The sequence below is a fragment of the Triturus cristatus genome, chromosome 4_1 (genome assembly GCF_964204655.1).
Source record: "Triturus cristatus chromosome 4_1, aTriCri1.1, whole genome shotgun sequence".
Taxonomy (NCBI): Eukaryota; Metazoa; Chordata; class Amphibia; order Caudata; family Salamandridae; genus Triturus; species Triturus cristatus.
The window spans coordinates 1335527549-1335549566 of NC_140585.1; the positions used below are offsets into that span (position 1 = coordinate 1335527549).

General features: G+C 48.2%; 1 protein-coding gene across 11 annotated transcripts in view; it reads right to left on the reverse strand.

Annotated features, from left to right (window-relative positions):
• The window catches only part of PDE4DIP (phosphodiesterase 4D interacting protein), a 1321554-nt gene that overhangs the window by 221092 nt on the left and 1078444 nt on the right, over window positions 1–22018 (reverse strand). For 6 of the 11 annotated variants that reach the window (XM_085654821.1, XM_085654820.1, XM_085654819.1 and 3 more), the window contains one exon: window positions 20078–20374. In XM_085654821.1, coding sequence (XP_085510947.1) covers window positions 20078–20374 — 297 coding nt within the window. The remainder of the gene's footprint in view (window positions 1–20077; window positions 20375–22018) is intronic. The other 5 variants (XM_085654823.1, XM_085654822.1, XM_085654824.1 and 2 more) reach the window with 1 other exon arrangement.

Sequence of the window (22018 nt, forward strand, 5' to 3'; positions counted from 1 at the left end):
CCCAGCTAAAAAACAACGCTTCATGGAATGATTTTTGTCCAGTATCAGAAAGTGATGTTCTCAACATCATCACCAAGCTTAAACCATCTTCGCATACCCGAGATCCTCTTTCTGCTCATTTGGTACAAGAACTAAAACACACCATCGCCCCACTATGGACCAATATCATCAACTCGTCCTTTGCCACTGGTATTGTTCCTGCATCCCTCCAACTAGGCCAAATTACCCCCATCATCAAAAATACAGCGGCTGATCCCAACGACTTAAACAACCTGCGCCCTATCTCCAACCTTCCCTTCCTATCCAAAGCCCTCGAAAAATGCGTCCTGATACAGTTGGACAAACACATCGAGTCATTCAACCTCGTAGACGTTTTCCAATCAGGTTTTAGAAAGGGATGCAGCACGGAAACAGCAATGCTCAACATTACTGATGACATACATCGTTCCCTGGACAAAGGCGAATCCTCCCTCCTCATTCTTCTTGACCTCTCTGCTGCCTTTGATACTGTTAACCATATCACCTTACTCAATATTCTCAAAGACCGTTTCGGCTTTGACGGTGATGTTCTCAAGTGGTTCACCTCTTATTTCCAAAATAGAACTCAACAAATTAAAGTCAGCGGTTGCCTTTCCAAACCTCAACCTGTCACCTTGGGTGTCCCGCAGGGCTCTATTCTTTCTCCCACTCTTTTCAACCTCTTCGTGGAACCCCTCACCCTTATTCTTAAACAAGCAAAAATCAGTTATCACCTCTATGCCGATGACACACAACTATACTACAAGATCAAATCCCACGATGACATCTTACATCTTAACGATGCCTTGACCAAGATTCAATGGTGGTTCCATCAAAACCACCTCAAATTAAACCCCCAAAAAACGGAAATCATCCTATTCTCTCCCAAGAACAATTCGCTCCCTATTCAACACTGGATCACGGACATTAAAGCTCTCAACTGCTCTCTCGCCATCTCCAACTCGGTCAAATCCCTCGGCATTAGTGTCGATCAGAACCTCAATCTTACACCCCATATAAAAACTCGGCAAAAGGTGCTCTCTTCACACTACATCACCTTAAAAAAATGAAACCCTTAATTCCAGCAGATGACTTTAAATCAGTTGTACAGTCACTGGTTCTGTCTAGAATTGATTATGGCAACGCCACTCTTGCTGGCACCCCTAAAGTCCACCTAGCCCCTATCAAATCAATTCTTAACCTCGCTGCCAGGCTTATTTCTGACTGTAAGCGATACGATCACATCTCCCCTGTTCTCAAAAACCTCAAATAGCTTCCTATCGAAGGCAGATCCACCTACAAGATTGCCTGCATCACACACAAAGCCCTTCACCAAAATACCCCTTCTTACCTCTCTGACAAACTCCAAAAAGCTGGGTGTACTAGAACATTGAGGAGCACTAACACTCTTGTCCTAGTCCCTCCTCTGCTAAAAAAGAAAGCAACTCAATCTCGCTCATTCTCTGGTAATGCCCCCTCTATCTGGAATACTCTTCCCAAAGATCTACGTTGCAACCCATCCTACCCCTGCTTCAAAAAAAACCTCAAGCTGATCCTTCTCAACAAATATTGGGGTTCTTAATTATACTTACTGTCTCTGGCCATGAACTCCTCCACTATTTACTGTGTATACTGCCCCCCTCTACCTATAATTCACATCATCCCTCCCTTCCACTAATGTACCTCAATCTCTCGCCTTTTCCATCTACTGACATACTATATAATTCTTCTCTGTCTTCCTGATCTACTATCTTCAATTTGCTACATGATTTTGAACTTCTGAACTTAAATAATTCTTAAAGTTCATCTGCCTTACCTTATTATATCAATTGTACTTAGTTTGGTCTGTCTTTATGTTTAACCAAATTCTGTAAAGCGCTCTGATACTCTTGGGTCCAGCTAGCGCTATATAAAACCTTTAAAATAAATGAATAAATGTATGACATTTTTCTGGATTCTGTTCATCAACTGTTGTTTTTGCATTTGTCACCCCGAGTGGGACGGGAATGCCCAGACGGGGGTCCCGTGCTCTCCATGCCACTGGAATCAAGCTATCCTGGCTGAAGAGGGGTGAAACCTAGGATGCTTGTTTCCAGTCCAGGGAAGACCTGGCTTGGCAGATCTGGCTGGACTAGTCCCATGAGGCACAGGGTCAAGACTGATTTGCATATGGTTGGGTTCAAACTGGAATGGCATGGTGAGCAAAAAAACGATGGATTTAGGCCCAGATCTCTGTACTGGGGTGCATGTATGACATCGTTCTGCATTCTGTCCATCAACTGTTGTTTTTGCATTGGACACCACTGATAAGCGATTAAGGGAGGATAGACTGAAGTTCATGAATTAAATAATTTATACTGGACTACTGCTAAACTTTTTAAAAGCAGGCACGAACAGTACTTATATATCCTAAAGATATGGTCATGCTGTAGGAAAACTTTCTGCATATCTGATGGTCATTTAGCATGCTTCACACTGACTTGAAAGAAGTCTGGCATATAGCCATGTTACATTGGTGCGGGTGGTTGTTGCCTATGTTAGACACTGCAAAACTATATTCTCCAGCACTGGGTGTTGGTCGATTTTCCAGCTCGTACAGAATGGTTGACTCAGTTTGTCCATATTGCCTCATTTAAGAAAACAATTATTAGAGTTATAGATAGAATGGACACATACACCAATGTGTTGGCATCTCCACTGGGGTGAGCATGACAAGTGTCAGGACTTGGCATAAAGGACCATGGGGTTTACAAACAGAATGCCCCACTCATGGATAGAGACACATACTGTTGGCTGACTGGACCCTTAACCTTGAGCTGATGTTGAGTTGTGTGTGACAAGTCCTCCCTTTCTTACCCCACTGCCCCCACCACCCGATCCCTCTCCCTCATATGAACTCAATTGATTTGAACTACTAGTAATGTGAAAGACAAATGTGGATGAAAAATAGATGGTGTTTGAACTTCTTTTTCTCTTGTTCAGCATACTATTTTAGGAACACCATATAACCTGGCCCAATCTCCGTATCTCATTGGAGATCACGGTTGGCATAGTTTATTGCTGGGATTAGGGGTGAATGTATGAAGGGAGCTACTCTCAGTTCACCTTTCTTCTTTTTCCTTTTTCGCCTTTTCTTCACCTCTACTTGGAGATGACTCAGGGAAATGTTTGAGAATTAGCTTAAGGCTCAAAACCGGTGGCGTGGCAGCAGAGAAGAAGACAAGTTAATTTGAATTGAAGTTTTTGTTGTTGTATAATGCTGACATGTCCATTCAGCATGGTTATTTTTAAATATTTTCTGCATATAGTTGTGACTTTTCAATATGCTATTGAGTGATTCCAATATGAGCTGCATTTTAAATAATGCATCCACCGTGGGAAAGAAGCTGTAACAATATTACCGGGGGTGTGGCTGGGTGGGCCAACAAAGAAGACATGAACAGTTGACCTCACGAAGAGGGCGTGCTGTAGATTCAGTGTTCTTCAACACATCCACCCATGTCCATGCATCGTGGGAGGCTGGGGAAGATAGGAGACCGTTGAGTCCTGAGAGGGCCACAGTCTACCGGCAATCAGACACTACGGGGATGGGTCGCCAGGCATAGTGGACTGCGCAGTAGAAGTGCAGGCTGCCACGCTCTGTCCTGTTTCCATCTGCAGCTCACCTGCTTTTACCAAGAGGACATCCGTTGCTGTCTAGGTGGCGGACGGGACTAAAAGTATTGGTCATCAGCCCAAGAGACTATGACAGCGAGGCGACAAGGTAGGATCCACTAGGGAACCTTACTGCTGTGGCCTGTCTGACATCCCTGAATACATTCTAGTGGCCTGAGAGGAGACAGTGGATCTTAAGGGAACCCCCTTCTTGTGCTCAGGGGACCTTCATACTAGTGTGTTATGCACCAGCTGGATTCGAGGCTTGACCGAAGCCCTTGACAGCAATTGTCCCTGGAGTAGGGGGTCCAATGAATTACATCCCGGCCCCCTTTGAAGGGAGACATTACGGCAGTAGGGGAGGTGGCAGACATTAAGAAGGGCTTCCCCATGACGGGGCTCCTTCCCTTGCTGGATGGTTGCTCCCTCACTGAATTCAGGACATGGAGGGGCCTGATTAAAGATACTGGAGGACACACCTGGGCTTGAGAGGCACCCAACCAGGCCAACAGAGACTCAAACTGCATAAACCCATGTGTGCAATGTTCCTGGTCCCACCGGCTGGTGTCGCAGGTGTTCCTGGATCATCCTAAAGACATGGGGGGGCAAAAGAGATTGGACACAGTCTTTTCTGTGAACCACACTGGTTATGTCGCTTGTACTTACTGTGAAATGCCTTGACTGCCTGAAATTAGATATCATACCAATGCTAGTCATCACCCCTTGTCCCACAGAGCAGATCAATGAACAAAGATTAGCTCTGTTGAGCTTAACAAAGACTTCGAGTGAAGGCAATCTTCCTAAGACCTCTAGAGATACTCTTGTCATCTTTGCCCTTAGGCACATGAAGCTCGCCTATATATCTGGCTACTACCCTCAATATTACTACAGGATTGTTCATACTGCCCACAGGTTATTGAGGGCATGCTGGTCCAGGTTCTGCATGAACATAAGAAGCGTTCAAATCTGAGTTACGATGCCCTGGGGCTAATGAACATCACCCACTTTATCCGCACGTCATCATGACCCCTCTACAGCGTTTTCCCACATAAGCTTCCAGCAGCTAACACCAGAGACTTTACCTGCCCCAAGCACTTTTGTGCTGCCTCTGTGGGTCCATTGAACCCGGCCTGTGACTTCCAAGTAGGTCCTCCCGGCAGGGATGCATACCTAAGCTGGACTTTTTTAGACCCCAAAGTAATTGCACAGCCCACTCTGCAGACCCGCACCTGTTTTTTGCTAATAAGTTGAACTGTGAGTGGTCAAACAAAGTGGGGACTTCGCCGCTACAGTAGACAACTACCCCAGCAGAGGCAGGCTCTGAAGTAACTGCATCGAGCAAACTAGATAAATCCTGACAGACATCAAAACATCCAGGACTTCACTGGAGGCTAAAATTGGCACAATAGACATTGATGTGAACTTATTGTGAAATGATCACAGCAAACTAGCAGGCCAAATCATGTATTCAGAACAGGTCCCCCAACCCTATGCTATCAAATTTCAGAAACATTGTCAAAACATAACAGATAGTCACATAAATCTTTTACTTCCATGACTAACACAATCCTAGTAGGGGCACACCAAGGGGAATCTCTTGAGAAAGACAATCATCAACTCCTGGTCTTCCCAGATTATACCCTGGCAGCTCAGCATCAAGGGACTTCCTTCACATGGTAAAAAATAAAGTAAGGCAGCTGGGTCTCCAATACTCATTGCTATTCCCTGTCAGCCTACAATTTATAGCTGGACATACAACTAAGCCTGGAGACACCTGGGACTAGGCCAGAAACCTCAGGTCCCCACCGCGTTCTGGGACTTGGGACCAGAACCAGTGTCCTGTGACTGCAGGACAGTGCTAGTGCTCTAGTCCTTTCGCATTAGCAAGTACAAGAAATCTGCACTGATGGTGGCAGCCTCCTTCCGGGGTCTGACCAGGGAAGGTATGGTCTCATACTCAGAACACTCTGACAAGAATCCTCGTCCATGCCGTTGTCTTTACTGCAGGGCCTGGAGTCTCCCTTAGCGTAACTCCCCAGATGGCAAATTACCTCCTATAGCACCCAAACAATTCTGTCTGGATATGCAAACCTTTGACATGTTGACATATCACAATTATACTAATAGAGCTCCCCCTTTTTGCTTCACCCATAGGCCCAGACAGCTCTGCAAACCTGAGAGTCTGGCCTTGATCCCTTTGAGATGATCTGGACTTGGCCACTCACACACCCCAGAGAACTTTTGCTACCTTTCTAGAAGTATTTCAGGAGGAGGGGGGCAGCCATTTGTTGTTTGCCTCTTGTGTTCCTTTGGTTACTGTTCACAAATGTTTAATTTTATTGTGCAAAGCCGTGGGCTGTGATTTTTTATAGAGAGCTGTCCACAAAGAAAAATGTGACCCTACTGTGGGCAGGGACAGATGGGGGAGATCCTTGCACAGGGGTTGCAATCCAAATCCTAGTAACCCTGATGACGCAAGTATCAGGACATAATTTCATGACTTGGAACATCAAGGGAATGTAGAGCCCAGCAAAATGTTTTAAGGTCCATTCTATTCTGCAACGCGAAGTCGTACAGACAGCGCTATTGCAAGAATACCACATAACCTCAAGCAAGAGAATAAGACTTCAGTAGCACGGTTGGGGGCAAGTCTATCCCACTAATTTTTCCCCATATGCAAGGGGTGCTCTAATATGGATACATGCGTGCACTCACATTATAGTGAACACAATGATAACTGACAGTGCAGGTAGATTTGTCTTGCTGGAGGGCAGATTGGAAGGGGACCCAATATTCACTGGACGCATTTATGCCTCTCATACTGAACAGCGGACCTTACTATACCAACTATCTACTCAATTACCACACTAGACACAAATTCTATGGAGACAAGGACGTGATTTCAATAGTCTTCTACACATACCTCTGGAGAGGTCCTGGCCCCCTCTTCGATACACGCAAGCCATACCCAATGCAAACACATTGTCACACTCCGGCAGTGGGCACTGATAGCTCTCTACTCTACTCGTTGTTTCGCTCAATGCATGTTTTGTATGAAGGATTGGATAGAATAGTCTGCTCCATGGTACTCACCCTTCAAGTATCCCCCTCTGATTACCTAGACAGAGACATATCTGATCATAACCCCTTACAACTAGAGTGGGGCAGAGCGCTCATACCCAGAGGTGTAATGCAGACCCCTGCAGCCCCTGCAGCGCAAGGGGCCCCCCAAACCTTCAGTGGCCCACACACCCTTAAGAGGGGACCCGTTCTACACAAGGCTGATGAATATCAATGAATATAGAAGACTCAGTGGTCCCTCTTCACATTCTGCAGGGTGGCCCCATCATTTTACTTTATGCAACTGCTCTCACCTATCCCCACCAGGCGTCTTCAGGTCCTGATGTTAGAAGACCCTGCTTTACGCAATACCCTTGCCACCCAAATATGCAATTACTTTGCAAGCAATGAAGGCTCTGCCTTCTCTGTAGCGCTTGAGTGGAGATGTTCAATGTGGTGGTGAAGTTCACTGTATCCAGGCAGTGTTAGGCAACCAGAAAACCCAAAAAAGAGTTGCCCAGAGTAGGGAATTTTTATATTAAACCTGGGCAACAGCTTCTTGCAGATGCAATGGCGCAAGCAGCCCTAAGCAAACTGCAGGGAACAGAAGCAAGCCAAGTTGAAAAGCTTTGCTGAATAGACAATGCTGCTTATACTGCACCCGCTCACTCAGCTAGTGAAAAATCTGGACGTTTGCTAGCCTGGATAATATAAAGTGAGAGGAAATACTTGCCCATAACATCGCTCCAGGACGAAGCAGGACCTTTAAGATATTTTCACCAGGATATTAAGGAGTTCTTTTGCAGATTCTATAACCGGCTATATGACGCAGCACCTGATAGATCCCAGTCACTTGCAAATAGCATTCTTTATAACCTACACCTCCCCAAAGTCTCAACGGAAAGGAAGGTCGAATTAGATCGCTCCTCACGGTCTAAGAAATTGATGTGGCCACACATGATTTGCCATCCCTGAACACCCCAGAAACAGATGGCCTCCCAGTTGAATAAATATATAAGACATACCAATCGCTTTTGGCACCTCACTTGGCCAGGCTCTAAGAAGAGCCCTAGCAAAGGAAAGATTGCCTGCTACAATGCACGAAGCCTCACTGGTGATGACTGTAAAGCCAGGAGGCCCCCATGGTGGTTCCGCCTCCTATTGGCCATTTGCTGTATCAAAAACTGATTATACAATTCCCAGTAAATCTTTAGCAGGCTGGATCTGCCAGGTTCTCCCCCTTTTGATCCACCCTGATCAAAATGTTTTTGTCCCAGAGTTAAACACATCTTTGAACATCAGAAGGCTGCACCAAGTTATGGAGGCATCCCTGTTGACCTGGCCATATCCTCCTTCTCTTATATTAGACGTAGGGAAAGGTTTCAAAACTCACACATGGGCATATATCTCTAAAGTACTGTTTAAATTCAGCATTGGGATGTGTTGCTCGAATATGAAGAAAAAACAAAGACAAGAGCCATTTGGCAAAATAGGAAAAGTTGGCTTAATCCAACACTATGGCTGGAGCACAGTTACAGAGTTGGGGTCTGAGGACTGTCTTAAAGTACAATCATTTTGAACGTCTTTTTATACGTTTCTTGAAGTATCATAAAACAATTCATGGATCATGTTTTGGGGGTGGAATGTGGGCCTAGTCATGAAGCCAAAATTCCTCCCACCTGATGACAAATGCAGGTGAGTCTTGACTTTGGGTGAACACAATGATGGCCAGTGGGTAACGTGTCCAGATGTATGGCATGGGGAGTACGTGATCACTGTGTGTGTTGTGTGTGCTGTGTCCTTATTGGTTAAGTGTTCCTGACTTCATTTGGTATCTAACTTTATGATGTTTTGCGAACCTGCACCCCTTAGGCCACATGTGTTTCATTGTGGACAATCTCCCAAGACCATTGTGGTATCGCTGCCTCTCTGTGGGACTAATCTAGGTTTTTATGTTTGTCCGGCTGGTTATGTACCACCCCACCTGTGATCTGTCAATCATTAGCCTCAGGCCTCGGGTGCAGGACCTGCCCAACCACATATTTCTTACTTGGGCTTGATGGAGAGGTCCTTTCAGGAGATTTCAATACCAGCGATTTGATTTCGTTTTTGTACATACACGTATCATTGCATACATCAACATCAAGATTACCACTTAATAAACCTGGCTTTTATCAAGCTGTGGCCATGGTCTATCAAGTTAAACCAATGTCTACCACTCTTTAAAGTTGGCAGGAGGAACAGACATGTGTGCCCGTTCCATCCCTTTTGTTTGTGCTAGCCAAGCAACCACTGACTATCCAGATGATAAGTGAGGAGCAGACACGGGTAAAATACACACAATTTCCCTTTACGCAGATGCTGTCATGCCATTTCTTAAATATATTAACATGACCACTCAGTCATTGCCAAAGGTCTAGGGTAATTTTGAGTAGCACCAGGCCTCTTTCTTCACTGGGCTAAGTCATGTTTGTTCCAACTGCGTCCAAATCTGTCTCATATTATCAAGAATCTAGGATAGTCCCAGATTTGATGGGAAAGCCTCTCCTATAGGAACTTTGGAATGTAGATGTATCACTCTGAGTGGGACTTACAAGAGGATAACCTTACGAGTGAACTCCCTTAAGAGCCTAGGTGGCATTCTGCTGGACACTGCTGTAAAGTTGTGGGCCCTAGGCCAACATACTAAATAAATGAGTGACATGTGCTTACTGCACATATAACTGACCACGAGCATGTGCTCCCTGGCCCTTTAATATGCAGACCCACATCACTTGTGACGCCAGTGTTGGATGGGTGTGGAGTGGGAGTAAAAGCCAGCCCTCTGGGAGTGGCAGGTGGAAACTCTAGTATGTGTCCAGCAGGACACTACAACTGTCTCTCTCTCTCGCATGGGGCACATTGCCATATCCAAAATGACAATGTTACCTCAACTATCATACTACATTGCAAATATGCTAATTTTCTTCAACCTAAAGTATTTCTGTGAACTTGATATCCTTTTAGGTGACCTCCTTTTGGACAAGCTGCACCTCCTAGTTGACCAAAGGAGATTGAGAACACCCAACTTCAAGAGCTGTTATCTGGCAGGCCAATTGCAATGACTATCCCAGTGGCTGTCAGGGCTCTTGCTTGAGGAAACATGCACAGGTACTCCCCCCCAACTCAAACAGCAGTATACAATCTAACCCTCCAGAGTGTCAAGGTTGGACTTTGCTACCCCATACTAGTCAGTGGCCCAGTATTGTATTGCCCATAGCCTAACAATTACTAAACATGTGTCCTTTATCCCCCTAACATGCCACTGCTCTGCCTTCCTAACCACAAGAGCATATTTGAGAGAAAAAACTGAAGTAATGGGTAGAGCCAGCATACAGACTATAGGAGCCTTTTCACTTAGTAATCAATAATACATACAGGCCTGTTCCTCACACATGGCCCGTTCTTCCATATTCTTAGATCTAAGTGGGGGATAAATACCAATGAACCAGAAACATACTCACTTATACATACACTATACATGATTAGGACTGGGGGGTAGCACATCATTTGGCTGTACAAAGTCCTACAAAACCACACCTTTGCGTCATTGCAATGTCTGTGGGAAGCACTGGAAGTAGAACTTGGTAGAGCATGCCACGATAAACAGTCAACTTGTGCACTTGAATTCCCAAAAATAGTTGCCCAAAATACTATGGTAGAACTGATACAATACGGTTATTTATCTTTCACATAGTGTTCCTTTACCAGGTACAAATACCGAAACTTTTCCCCAATGCCTGGGCGGCCAGCCCCCAATGCAAACATACACCACATGTTGTGTGGTTGATTGTCTCTCTCAGCATTCTGGTATCATAGAGTCACTAGCAAAATTCACAGGCTTGCCAAACCCTGACGGCTGGGAGGCATGCACCCTAGGCCTATTCATGATATAAAACATCGTAAAGCATCAGCCCGATTACCGAACATGGGGCTCCTAAGAGCCAAAACAGCAACAACATTGAGGTGCAAGACAGCATTCACATCCTTAATTATGACCTGGCACCAGAGCGGTAAAGTGGGCCCAGGTAGAGAGTAAAGCACTACAAAGAGAAGAGGCCAGAGGACTTAGAAAGCACCCCAATTACCAGAGACTGCAATGAGATCTGAATGGGTCTAGTGGAGAAACCAAGAGAAAATGCCATATCCCTAGAACAGTGGTTCCCAAACTGTATGCCGTGGCTCCCTGGGAAGCCGTCAAACCTAGCCAGGGGAGCCGTGCACCAAGCACTTCAATTCATTTAATGTTGAAGCGTCTGTTGTCTTCAATTAAACTAATTAGACTTAAACGCATGATGTAGATGGTTTGTAAGTGACATGCCTAAAGCTGTAAACTTAGTGCTTAGTTGATGGCATGTCGAGGGAGATGACCTCCATATTTCACTGGATCCCCATGTTCCAACACTCCCAAAGTAAGCGGAAGATGCCTGATTTATTTTGTTATACTCGATAATAGTTTGTTTTTTTCCAAACGCATTTTACACCAACGCAAGTTATCAGGAAAGTGCAGTTGTTCTGTCTATTAAACACACTAAGTATTGTTAAGTAGTGACATTTGTAGTTGTATCATAGGTTCTTCCAGTACACATTTCTTTCAGTACCCACACATTTCTAGATAGGCCGGCTCTCTCCTTGAGCACAGGGAAGTAAAACACCATATACGTCATAATGCCAACATTTGGAAGCAAGAAAGAGGGATGTTAAAAAAAGAAATCAGAGGAATTTATTTTACATGCATTGATTTGGAGGCAATTTTAGGGAGGAGACAGCAAAAATAAAGCTGTACGTGATGTAAAAAATCGTGAGCCACCCACTTGAGACAGGTGTGTTGGCACGTATGGAATGGGTAGAAATGGAAGTGCATGCACATATTCTTCAAGCACAGAAACACTTTGGCAATGGGGCCTACATGCATAGGGGTGCTATCTAGCACTGTAAGTGGGATAAAATAGTTTCAGAGGGTACTCTTAAAAAGGCATGGGCAAAGAAGTGTAACTAGGAATATTTTTTTAGAGGTGCCGCCTTAGTAATACGAAACACCCTGCGTATATCATTATAATACCTTCATCAGCTTCATCCCAATTATTTTCAGGGAGAAAAATGCAAGTACTCCGGATGCCGGGCTTACATCAACCCACCCTCCAAAAAAAGTAACAGTGGGGAGCCACGGGCAATGGCCAATAGGTCAAGGGAGCCAGAGGTCAAAAAAGTTTGGGAACCACTACCCTAGAACATTCTTTGTAATTTCCTGCTGCACCTTAAACCACAGACCTCCTGGACACCACTGGCTGGAGGCCTTGAGACTGCCATCACCTTTCATCCCTATTATCTGTGTGGGAGTGAATTCCTGTCTTTCAACACTGTACCCCTGATCCACATCACTTTATACTGATGCGTGCTAGCCCCCCCGACCGTCAAAGGTTGCAGGTCAAAACCCCTAATCCACCCACCTATTCCCCACAAAAATCTGCGATGTAAGTTTTTTATTTTTGTGTGAACCCCCACATTGAACAAGGCATTTCACATGCGATTCCTCACCTCAATATCCAGCGAATTTTCACCTACAGATATTCACAACTGTTGTTTGCATATGTTGCCTATCTTAAGGATATACCTGTCTTATGTTATCACACATCACATGCTGACCAACTGACCCATCATTGTTCTACCTGATTTGTATTATGTTGTTGCAGTCATCGATAATCCGATATGATAGGTTAGATGACTCTGTTGCATTGCTGATAATGTTTTTATGCAGTGTCTAATTGACTCTAGCAAAAATGCTAATAAAGACATTATTGAAAAAATAATTATCAAAAAAAAGAAAATGAAAATCAGGGAAGAATACTACCCTCCTGGGCCAACACTGACAACTCTTGCTCAATATCAACATCATCGACTGTCCAGGGAAGCACATGAATATTCTTTTCAATCTATTAATTAAATGGAGTAATTTTTAACACAGAAGGATAAATCGACAATCAATGCCTATAAGATCCCTATTTGTTCCATTCATATTCAGGACACACCTAATTTTTCTGGAACCCAAAAAAAAAGATGCAATGGCTTCTGTTGAAGGCTTGGACCACCTTGTACAGAGTACCAAATATAATTCTCCAATTGATACAGTTCCTGCCCAGTGTGTAAAGAAGACTGTGGACTGGGTTGTGAAACAAGTCACCCTTTTCCCCTGGAATACAGACTTCTTGAAAGGTTGCCCAACCAGACACTAAGATCTACTAGCTCAGTTATGGAAGGGAAGCCTATTCACAAAGAATAAAGAATGGTGGTTATGGGGGGCGTGGCCAGCAACCACCGAAGATGGTCGCAGCTTAGAAGAGCTCCGTGCCGCAACTCTGCCCGCCGCACAATCCTGACGATTATTCGCTCCAGCCTGAGAGTCCCGATCGGCGGGGACGCCCTGAGAGACTGCGGTGCCGACCTTGGTGCCTTATCTGCCCCGGGCGGGCTTCCGGACGCGGCGGAGCGGGACCTGCGGGCTCCGGCCTTGTGGCCTCGTGGAAGCCGGGGCCTTGATTTTGTGTTCTCCGGAGGCGTGGCCTGGCGGCGGCCGGCGGGGGACGCAGCGGCGGCCTGACTGACCTGGAGGCACCGGAATCTACGTACAGAGAGCCGGGGTGAGGTGAGGAACGCGGCGGGTCCCCCCCCCGGGTGTCCGAGGGACTGGAGGAGTGGCAGCCGGTGACTGGCGGCGGCGAGGGGACGGCGCACTGAGCCCGGGACCGCTCACCAGTGGGCCTGCGGCTCCCCCTACGGAGGCGCAACGAAGGTGAGACAGGCCCCGGTGCGGGGGTGGAGAACTGCCCAGAGCGTTGGCTGGAGGCCTCTTGCCGGGCCACGCAGCGGACACCGCCTGGAGCGCCTGCGGGGGAATACCTGCCGCGCCACCCGGCAAGACGTGGACATAGGAGTAGAGGGTGCCTGAGAGGCCCGGGGTGATCTGGAGAGGCGCAGCGCTGGGGAAACAAGAGGCATCACGGCGCAGCCTCGCGGCGCGTGGACGCCATAGAGCCGACCCCTGAAATTGCTGGCTGGGGCGAGCGGACGACACAAGTGGACGCTGGCAGCATACCAGTAGACACACGAAGGGCTGGAGGGGCCGGGGCGGTCGGACCCCCCGCATAAACTTGCCCACTAAGGACCGGTGAAACTGACAGGCCGCGCGTGGGAACTCCCCCGTGGCAGGCGGCGGCGACAGCCGGGTCTCATCCGTATCGAGGACTCCAGGAGGGGTTAGACCTCGCCCCCGCCCCTGGACAAGATGGGGAGCAAGGGACAACGTTCATCATCCCACAACAAGCTGGAAAAGTTTGCGTACCACAAAGGGGGTGCGGGGACGTCGTCTCCGCCGGGCGCGGCGGGCCCGGGCCGGTCGCCGGAGACACCGCCAGAGATTACCCTAAAGGATGTGATGGCGGCGCTAACGCAGATGAATGGCACTATGGGGACGATCTCGACGGATGTGGGGCTGCTTCGTGCGGACTTCTCCATAATGACCGACCGAGTCAAGGAGGTGGAAGCCACCACAGAGACTTTGACCAAAGATGCTGCAGCCTTCAGGAGTCAGATACAAGCGTTGGAAAAGGTGCAGAAGGAACTGCGTGACAAGCTGGAGGATCAGGAGGGGCGGTCGAGGCGGAACAACATACGCCTAGTGGGTGTGCCGGAGACCGTGCGGGGCCCGGCTCTGGATCTCTTCGTCGAGAAGCTGATCTTGGATCAACTGCAGCCGCATGGACTCTCCAATTTCTTTTCAGTGGAGCGGGCTCATCGAGTGCCTGGGGGCAGGCCCCGGCCGGGCGCCCCGCCACGGCCGATCCTGGCCAGAATATTTAACTTTAGGGACCGAGACGCTATCCTACAGCGGGCGCGCACCGCCGCCCCTTAAGGCTGGAGAACAGTACCATCACGCTATATCCTGACTACACGGCTGCGGTGACCAAACAACGTAGGGACTTCATGTCTGTGAAAAAGGAGCTGCGCAGCCGTGACCTTAAATATGCAATGCTCTATCCCGCAAAACTGCGCGTTGAAGCGGAGGGGAAGACGTGGTTCTTAGCACGCCCGAGGAGGCCTCTGACTGGTTAGAGGGCTGGAGACCAGCACGCGACGTCCGGCGTGCAGGTTCGGCACGCGTGTCGCGGTCACAGACGTCGCAGTCCGCAGGTGGCAACAGTCCGGAGCCAGAGGAAGCGGCGCAGACGAGGGACGTCCACGCGGCGGAATGATGGGGTGCGGCTGGCGCGTGGGCGCAGGCTGTGAACGCTGCCGCAACTGGACCTATCTGTGGCCCGGTGTATGCTGGGTAGTCCCAGACTCATGTCCTTTCTTGAACTCTCAGGCTCCTGCCACGACTCATGCTACAACTCGGCGATGGCGGTGACTCTTTCCCCCCTATGCAAGTATACAGTTATGGGAATCAAGCACTCTGCTGAGTTGGGGTGGCGGGTAGTTCGAAATACGCCGGGCAGGGGAGCAGGGAGGGGGGTGGAGGGGGAGACACAGTTTCTAAAAGTTACTATTGGTTTGCTTGGAAGTATTGTTGTGACGCATAGGATCCTAATAGACGACACCCACAGCGCGGCAGCGACTGGGGCCACAATCACCTCGGGAGGGTTTTACAGGGAGGTGGGAGGCAGACAGGTTGCGAGAGCGGACCCCAATGGCTGAACGGGTAGGACATGAACAGACCTCCTGCGCGCACGCCTCACGACTCACAGTGCTGTCCTGGAATGTCAATGGGCTGGGCGATAAAATTAAGCGGGGACTGGTGTTGCAATATATCAAGCGTAGAGGTCCGGCAGTTGCACTGCTCCAGGAATCGCATTTGACGGGTTCCACTACTAAGGCCCTAGATAGATGGGGCTACAAAATGATGATACACTCTGACTTCACCACGGGTTCGCGGGGAGTGGGGATATTGGTAAATAAGCGCTTCCCGCTGATAGTCACAGACTCCCTGAAAGATGACCAGGGATGCTTTGCGGCGGTAACCTGCCAATGGGAAGGGCAGACATACAACATAGTGACGGTCTACATCCCCCCCACGCTGCATCAAACCACTCTGCGTGCGCTGGGGGAGTTTCTCTTATCGCTTCCACGTGGCGACATAATAATTGGGAGAGACTTTAACGCTACCATGGACACGTCCCTAGATAGACAGCCCTCTCGGGGGACTAACGCTGCCAGTACTAAACTGCTTGAATTCACGGAGGCTCTAGGGCTCGTGGATGTGTGGAGACTTCGCCACCCCACTCTAAGACAGTACACATTCCATTCCGGGGTACACAACAGCCTTTCTAGACTAGACTATATTTTCACACTGGCGACCGGGACGAGGGGGGTTACAGAGGTGACGCACCTCCCTAGAGGCATTTCTGATCATTCTCCAGTCCTAATCACCTACATAGCACCGGGCCCCCGGAGGGGAAGGGTCTTCCCGCTGTCTCCTGGGTATCTCAAAGTCCCGAAAATCGCCAAGGGACTTCTACTGACTACGAAACGCTACTTTGTGGAGAATAAAAGCACGGTTCCGTCCCTGACGACATTGTGGGAGGCCTATAAAACAGTACTCCGGGGGGAGGCTATCTCGCTGGTGGCAGATCACAAAGCATCCCAGAAAAAGGAGGTCGAAGGGCTGGAACAAAGGGTGTCCCGGGCTGAATCGGCACATGCGCTACAGGTAGATGAGCATACGACACACCAGTTGCACCTGGCGCAGCAGGAATACAAAGCATACGTCTGGGGGCTGGCGACTGCGAGGCTCACGGAGACGCGACACACAGTGTATGAAATGGGTGATAAGGCAGGAAAGTTGTTGGCGTGGCTAGACCGCAGGGACCGGGCCAATAGATGGGTTGCGAGAATTCAATTGGCCGACGGCACGTCTACGATAGAGCCGCAGCAGATAGCAGAGGCGTTTGCGTTGCATTATCGCGAAATCTATACTCCGAAAGCCGTGAATGCCGTGGACGACAACCTGTCCTTCCTCCGAGATATCCGCATGCCGGCTCTGGCCCCTTCGGCAGTGGCCACCCTAGAAGCCGACCTGACTCCCGAGGAGCTCACGGCGGCGACTGCTGCCCTTCATCCGGGGAAGGCACTGGGACCTAACGGCCTGCCTGTAGGGCGGCGGCACAGGTTGTGCCCCACTTGCTGAATATGTACACGTACAGCCTGGACAGGGGGGCTTTGCCACGAGATCAGCGACTGGCCACGATTGTGGCTATCCACAAACCCCATAAACCTCAACACGAGTGTGCCTCCTATAGGCCGATCTCCCTTCTCAATGCGGAAGCGAAGATTTTGGCAAAAGTGTTGGCCACCAGATTGCAGGCCCACTGAGCCACCATAATACACCCGGATCAATCGGGCTTCATGCCTAATAGAAATACCGCCCTGAATCTCAGGCGTCTTCACGGGGTCCTTGCACGGCAAGTCACTATTGAGGAAGAGGCGGTTATTCTGTCACTCGACGCCAAAATGGCATTTGACCTGGTAGAGTGGCCCTTTCTTTTTGCGGTTCTTCGGCATGTTGGCTTAGGTCCAAAGTTCTGTGCTTGGGTCCAATTACTTTACTCACACCCTCTAGCCCAGATCGTAGTGAACGGCCATGTGTCATCCACTTTCCCGCTGGGACGAGGAACGCGATAAGGATGCCCCCTCTCGCCGCTTCTTTTTGCGCTGGTGCTGGAGCCGCTGGCGGCCTGGATTCGGCAGGACCCAGTTATCTGGGGTCTCCAATGGGCAAGAGGAAGGGAGAACCGCATATCCCTATATGCGGATGATATTCTGCTCTACCTGGCGTCGCCGGCGCGCTCCATTAATTGTCTCCTAGACATATGCACGTCCTATGGTCTAGTATCCGGGTATACTATTAATTGGGAGAAATGTGTCTCTATGTGCTCCGGGGCCCCCCGCCTCGGCTTCCGCAAGGATGCGGGATGCAGATAACGGAGGAGGGGTTCAAATATCTGGGAATATATGTCACCGCCGACATGGCGCACTTCGTCGCGAAGAGCCCCTTATGCGGCTTCGTCGTGATGTTAAGCATTGGCGCTCCTTACCGCTGACACTGTTGGGGAGAGTGGCCCTCTTCAAAATGATGGCCCTCCCCCGTTTCTTGTATATACTGCAAAACACGCCGTTTCCGGTCTCCTCCAAGTATTTTGCATCGATAAATGCTGAGGTTACCAGCTTATTATGGGAGGGGAAGGCACCACGAATAGCGATGCGCAAATTGACAAAAGGCTGCTACGATGGCGGCATTGCCCTCCCGGATATCAAAATCTACTACTGGGCCTCGCAACTTGCGGTTGTTAACCAATGGCTCCACGCGCCAGGAGATGAGCCAGCGTACAGCATGGACAGGATGCTGCTAGGAGAGGGCGGCATCATGGGGGCATTGTATAACAAAAATAAGAGACATAATCTTATGGGCCCGACGGCGCACACGGTTCAGGTGTGGCATGAGGCTCAGAAGGACCTGGGCTGGGACGGAAAAATAACACAGGCTATGCCGCTGTGGGACGTGCGTAGGCTGGGTAGTCCGGGTAATACCAAAGGCTTTCAACAGTGGGACCTGATAGGGATCTCGCAAGTGGGGGACCTCTGGAGGAAGGGAGGGGTGACATCATTTGAGCAGCTGCAGACTGAGTATGACATGGACGCTGCCGAAAGATTCCGATACATCCAGGTCCGACATGCGCTTATGGCACAGATCGCGCCGGGTACAAAGTTGGCGGAGGCATCGCCCTTGGAGAACAGACTCCTCACGGACCACCTTACTAAGCGAGCCATATCTCAGACGTACCGCAAGATCATAAACAATCAGCCAGACTCTTTGGTGGCCCTAAAAACAAGGTGGGAGGAAGAGCTTGGTGACTTTGACGAGATGGAGTGGCGGGAGGGCATAGCCTCCCCTAGGGAGGTAGCGATACCATCCACATTCAAACTCATACAGCTCAAAATTCTACACCGCACATATTACACACGGACTCTCCTCTATAAGCTCAGCCAGACTGACTCTCCCCTCTGTCTTCGGCGATGCGGGAAGGATGGGACCCTCTTTCATACCCTGTGGACGTGCCCCGTAGTTAGCCAATACTGGAGGGCGGTCATGCGTACACTATCACAGGCGACACACATCACGCTGCTTCCGGAACCCAGGAGGTGTCTCCTCAATATATGGGAACCCACCGACCTCAACCGCGCAAAGCAAACATGGGCAACTATAGTCATGCTGGTGGCGAAACGAAACATAGCGCAGAAGTGGGGGTCCAGTCAGTCCCCTACCCTCCCCCAATGGTGTAGGGACATGGACTCCATCATGGTTGCTGAAAAGGCAGTGTATATACATAGGGGGTGCCCCAAGAAATGGACACAGATATGGGGGAAATGGAACAGTTACTGAGGAGACATCTGCGAGCCCCCGAGGGAGAACTCTGATCAAGAGCTTAGTGATTAGGCATTCTGGGGGACGGGCGGAGGGGTGGGCGGGTGCAGCTGGGCTCTTAGCCAGCGTAATGCTACATGTTTTTGCTCTACAGTACCTGATAACGTTTGTGCTGTCGTTTTTGATGTGTAATGACACTACAGTTACGGATGTACTGTTTCTCGAGGTATGCAATGTCACATATTTTACTGTATGTTCTGAGAAAAACAATAAAAAGTGTTTTTTTTTTAAAAGAATGGTGGTTATATCACAGCCAACAATTATGGCATAAACCACCCTCAGGACAATTTAGTTTTCATCATCAAATGGGGCAGAGTCAAAGTTTGAAGCAGATATCAACGCTTTGTTAATATACAACAAACTATCTGTGCTTAACAAGCCCTCATAAACATTTTCTCCTCTCCTACCATTGTTATATCCAGCAATATGTTGGAAAAAGGATATGATCATGCATTATCTAATCTAATGCAAACAAGTCGAGCAAACACACATACCCTTGAACCCATCAAATACTTTCCCTGTATTGCAGTTTAAAATAATTCAAAAAGACTTAGAATGTAGACAAATAATGACCATATTCTAAGACACGGAAGCTGATAATTCAATTACAGATCAGTGGCTGGGATTTTGTCTGATTCTGATCATAAAATTGTCTCAAAATACTGTGAACTACCAAGTCCCTTCAGAACATTTCATGATTTCCTAAGTGCAAAAAAACCGCAAAAATGTTTTATTCTCATCAAGAAGACAATGTTTATGATTGTTACATCGTGTTAATTTCTGTTCTGATGGTTTGAGGTTAGTGCCTGATGCGCAATCTAGTTAACATACCAGTGTTACCTGTGATCATTGGTGCTGATTGGTACCCTGAAGACCACAGTGAGGAATCTTCATAGATGTTAGATGTTGGAGGTCTGATGAGGTGAGGCATTTCCCGGAGCGTACTGCTGCCTAGAACTCTATTGCCGCCTGATCGATTCAGCCCTGCTGCAGAGCAGTTCAGCACAGGGTCATTATGGGAAATATGGAGGGAGCAAGAAGGAGCAAACTGAAAGGATGATGAGCTGGTATCAAAGAAGGTGCCAGGCACCTGTGCTGGCTTCACAACCGGGGTAGTCAGAGGGATACCTAAGCCGAAGAGAGAAAAATTAGGAAAATTAGATCAAAGGAAATGGGAACAACAGTGGCAAACACTTGTATAGAAAGGAAAGAATAATAAACTACAAAGAATTTTAAGGAAAAAGGAGAAGTTATCTCTATGTACAAGCGGAATGGCACAGTAAAGACATAGTGAAACTTAGGGTCATCGTCCTATTTGACTGTAGATTTTTATCCCAGTGCAACCCAAGGCACTCACACACTGTCTGGTGTCAATCCTGTATCTCCATGCGCTATAATTATTCTATTTCCTTTTCTAATTTAAATAAATTCAGGAAGTTTATTTGAATTCATACTGGGTCTTTTACTATGTTTCCATCTAAATTCATGAGTCCTCTTTGCAGCACAATGTTGACCATTATTTTTTTTTTTTTTTTTTTTTTTAAAAACCTTTATTTGTGCATATTAAAAGAACAAATACGGGCCTACAACCACCAGGCCGGCCACAATACGATTAAGCACTGAGACAAACATTACATCCCCTGTGCATCAATGGTCAAGATTAGCAACGATTCAGGAGTTATACACTGGAGAGATCCTTGACACCAGGGGAAGGAGAAGTGAAGGTTAATTTTAAGGTTTTCAAAATAATTTTATCGAGGAAAAAGTCAGTAGAGGATAGAACCAAGGAGATTCGAGTCCGCAAGATGGCTTCACCACACGGGAGAGCAGCAGCATCATTAAAACGGCCATAGAAAATCGCAGACAGTGAGGCGATGCAGTTACATAACAGGATAGTCACATGAGTAAATACGCACCCCTCCAAAGCCGCCCCCACTCAATCCACCCCACACCCGGACCCCGAATCGAAACAAGTATAGCGCAGAGACATAAAAGAAAAAGGCCCATAGAACTAAAAGAAACAGTAAATTACCCCCCCACCCTACACCAATGCGGAGGCTACGGCCTGCCCCCCCCCCAGCATAGTGCCTGTCGCCCAATGAACCCGAAATATAGACAAGAGAGAAAGTAGGAATAAAGTAAAGAAAATAAGAAAACAAAGAAGAAGGCGGGGAGGAGCCCACGTAACCTCGGAGCGCCCGAAACCACCGGCCAGCTACGCCTCCACACACTGGGAGCCCACTACACCCAAAAGCGGTCGTGTGGAGATAACGTGTCATAACAATTTAAATGAAGGCAGACAAATCGCGACGAGTGCGCACAACATATGCAAACAGTTCCAGTCCCAGTTCAGCCCATCCGTGAAACCATGGTGATAGAAATCAATCTAGCCCTGGCCCGATCGCGGGCTCAAGATTAGACCAGCCCCCACATGAAGGCCCCGCATCCCGTGCAGACAAAGACAATATGGCCGCTTGGGAGAAGATGGGGAAGTAGAGTCACAAAATGGCCGCCGATCATCTGTTGAGGTCCCCTTGTGCACCATATAAAATCCAGACCTGGCCTGTAAAGTACAGGAGTTCCACATAAAAGAGGCCGTAGGCCACCGTGAACGGTTCCTCGAGGACGTCAGGTGTCGCTCAGCTGGATACTCTTGCGGACGCGATGAGGCAGGCAACAACAAAGCAGGCAGCAATGGACAGGGAAACAAAGTATCCGCAATTGAGCAGGAGATCGATTGATCCTGGGTGCCGGGAAAGCCAGATGCAGACA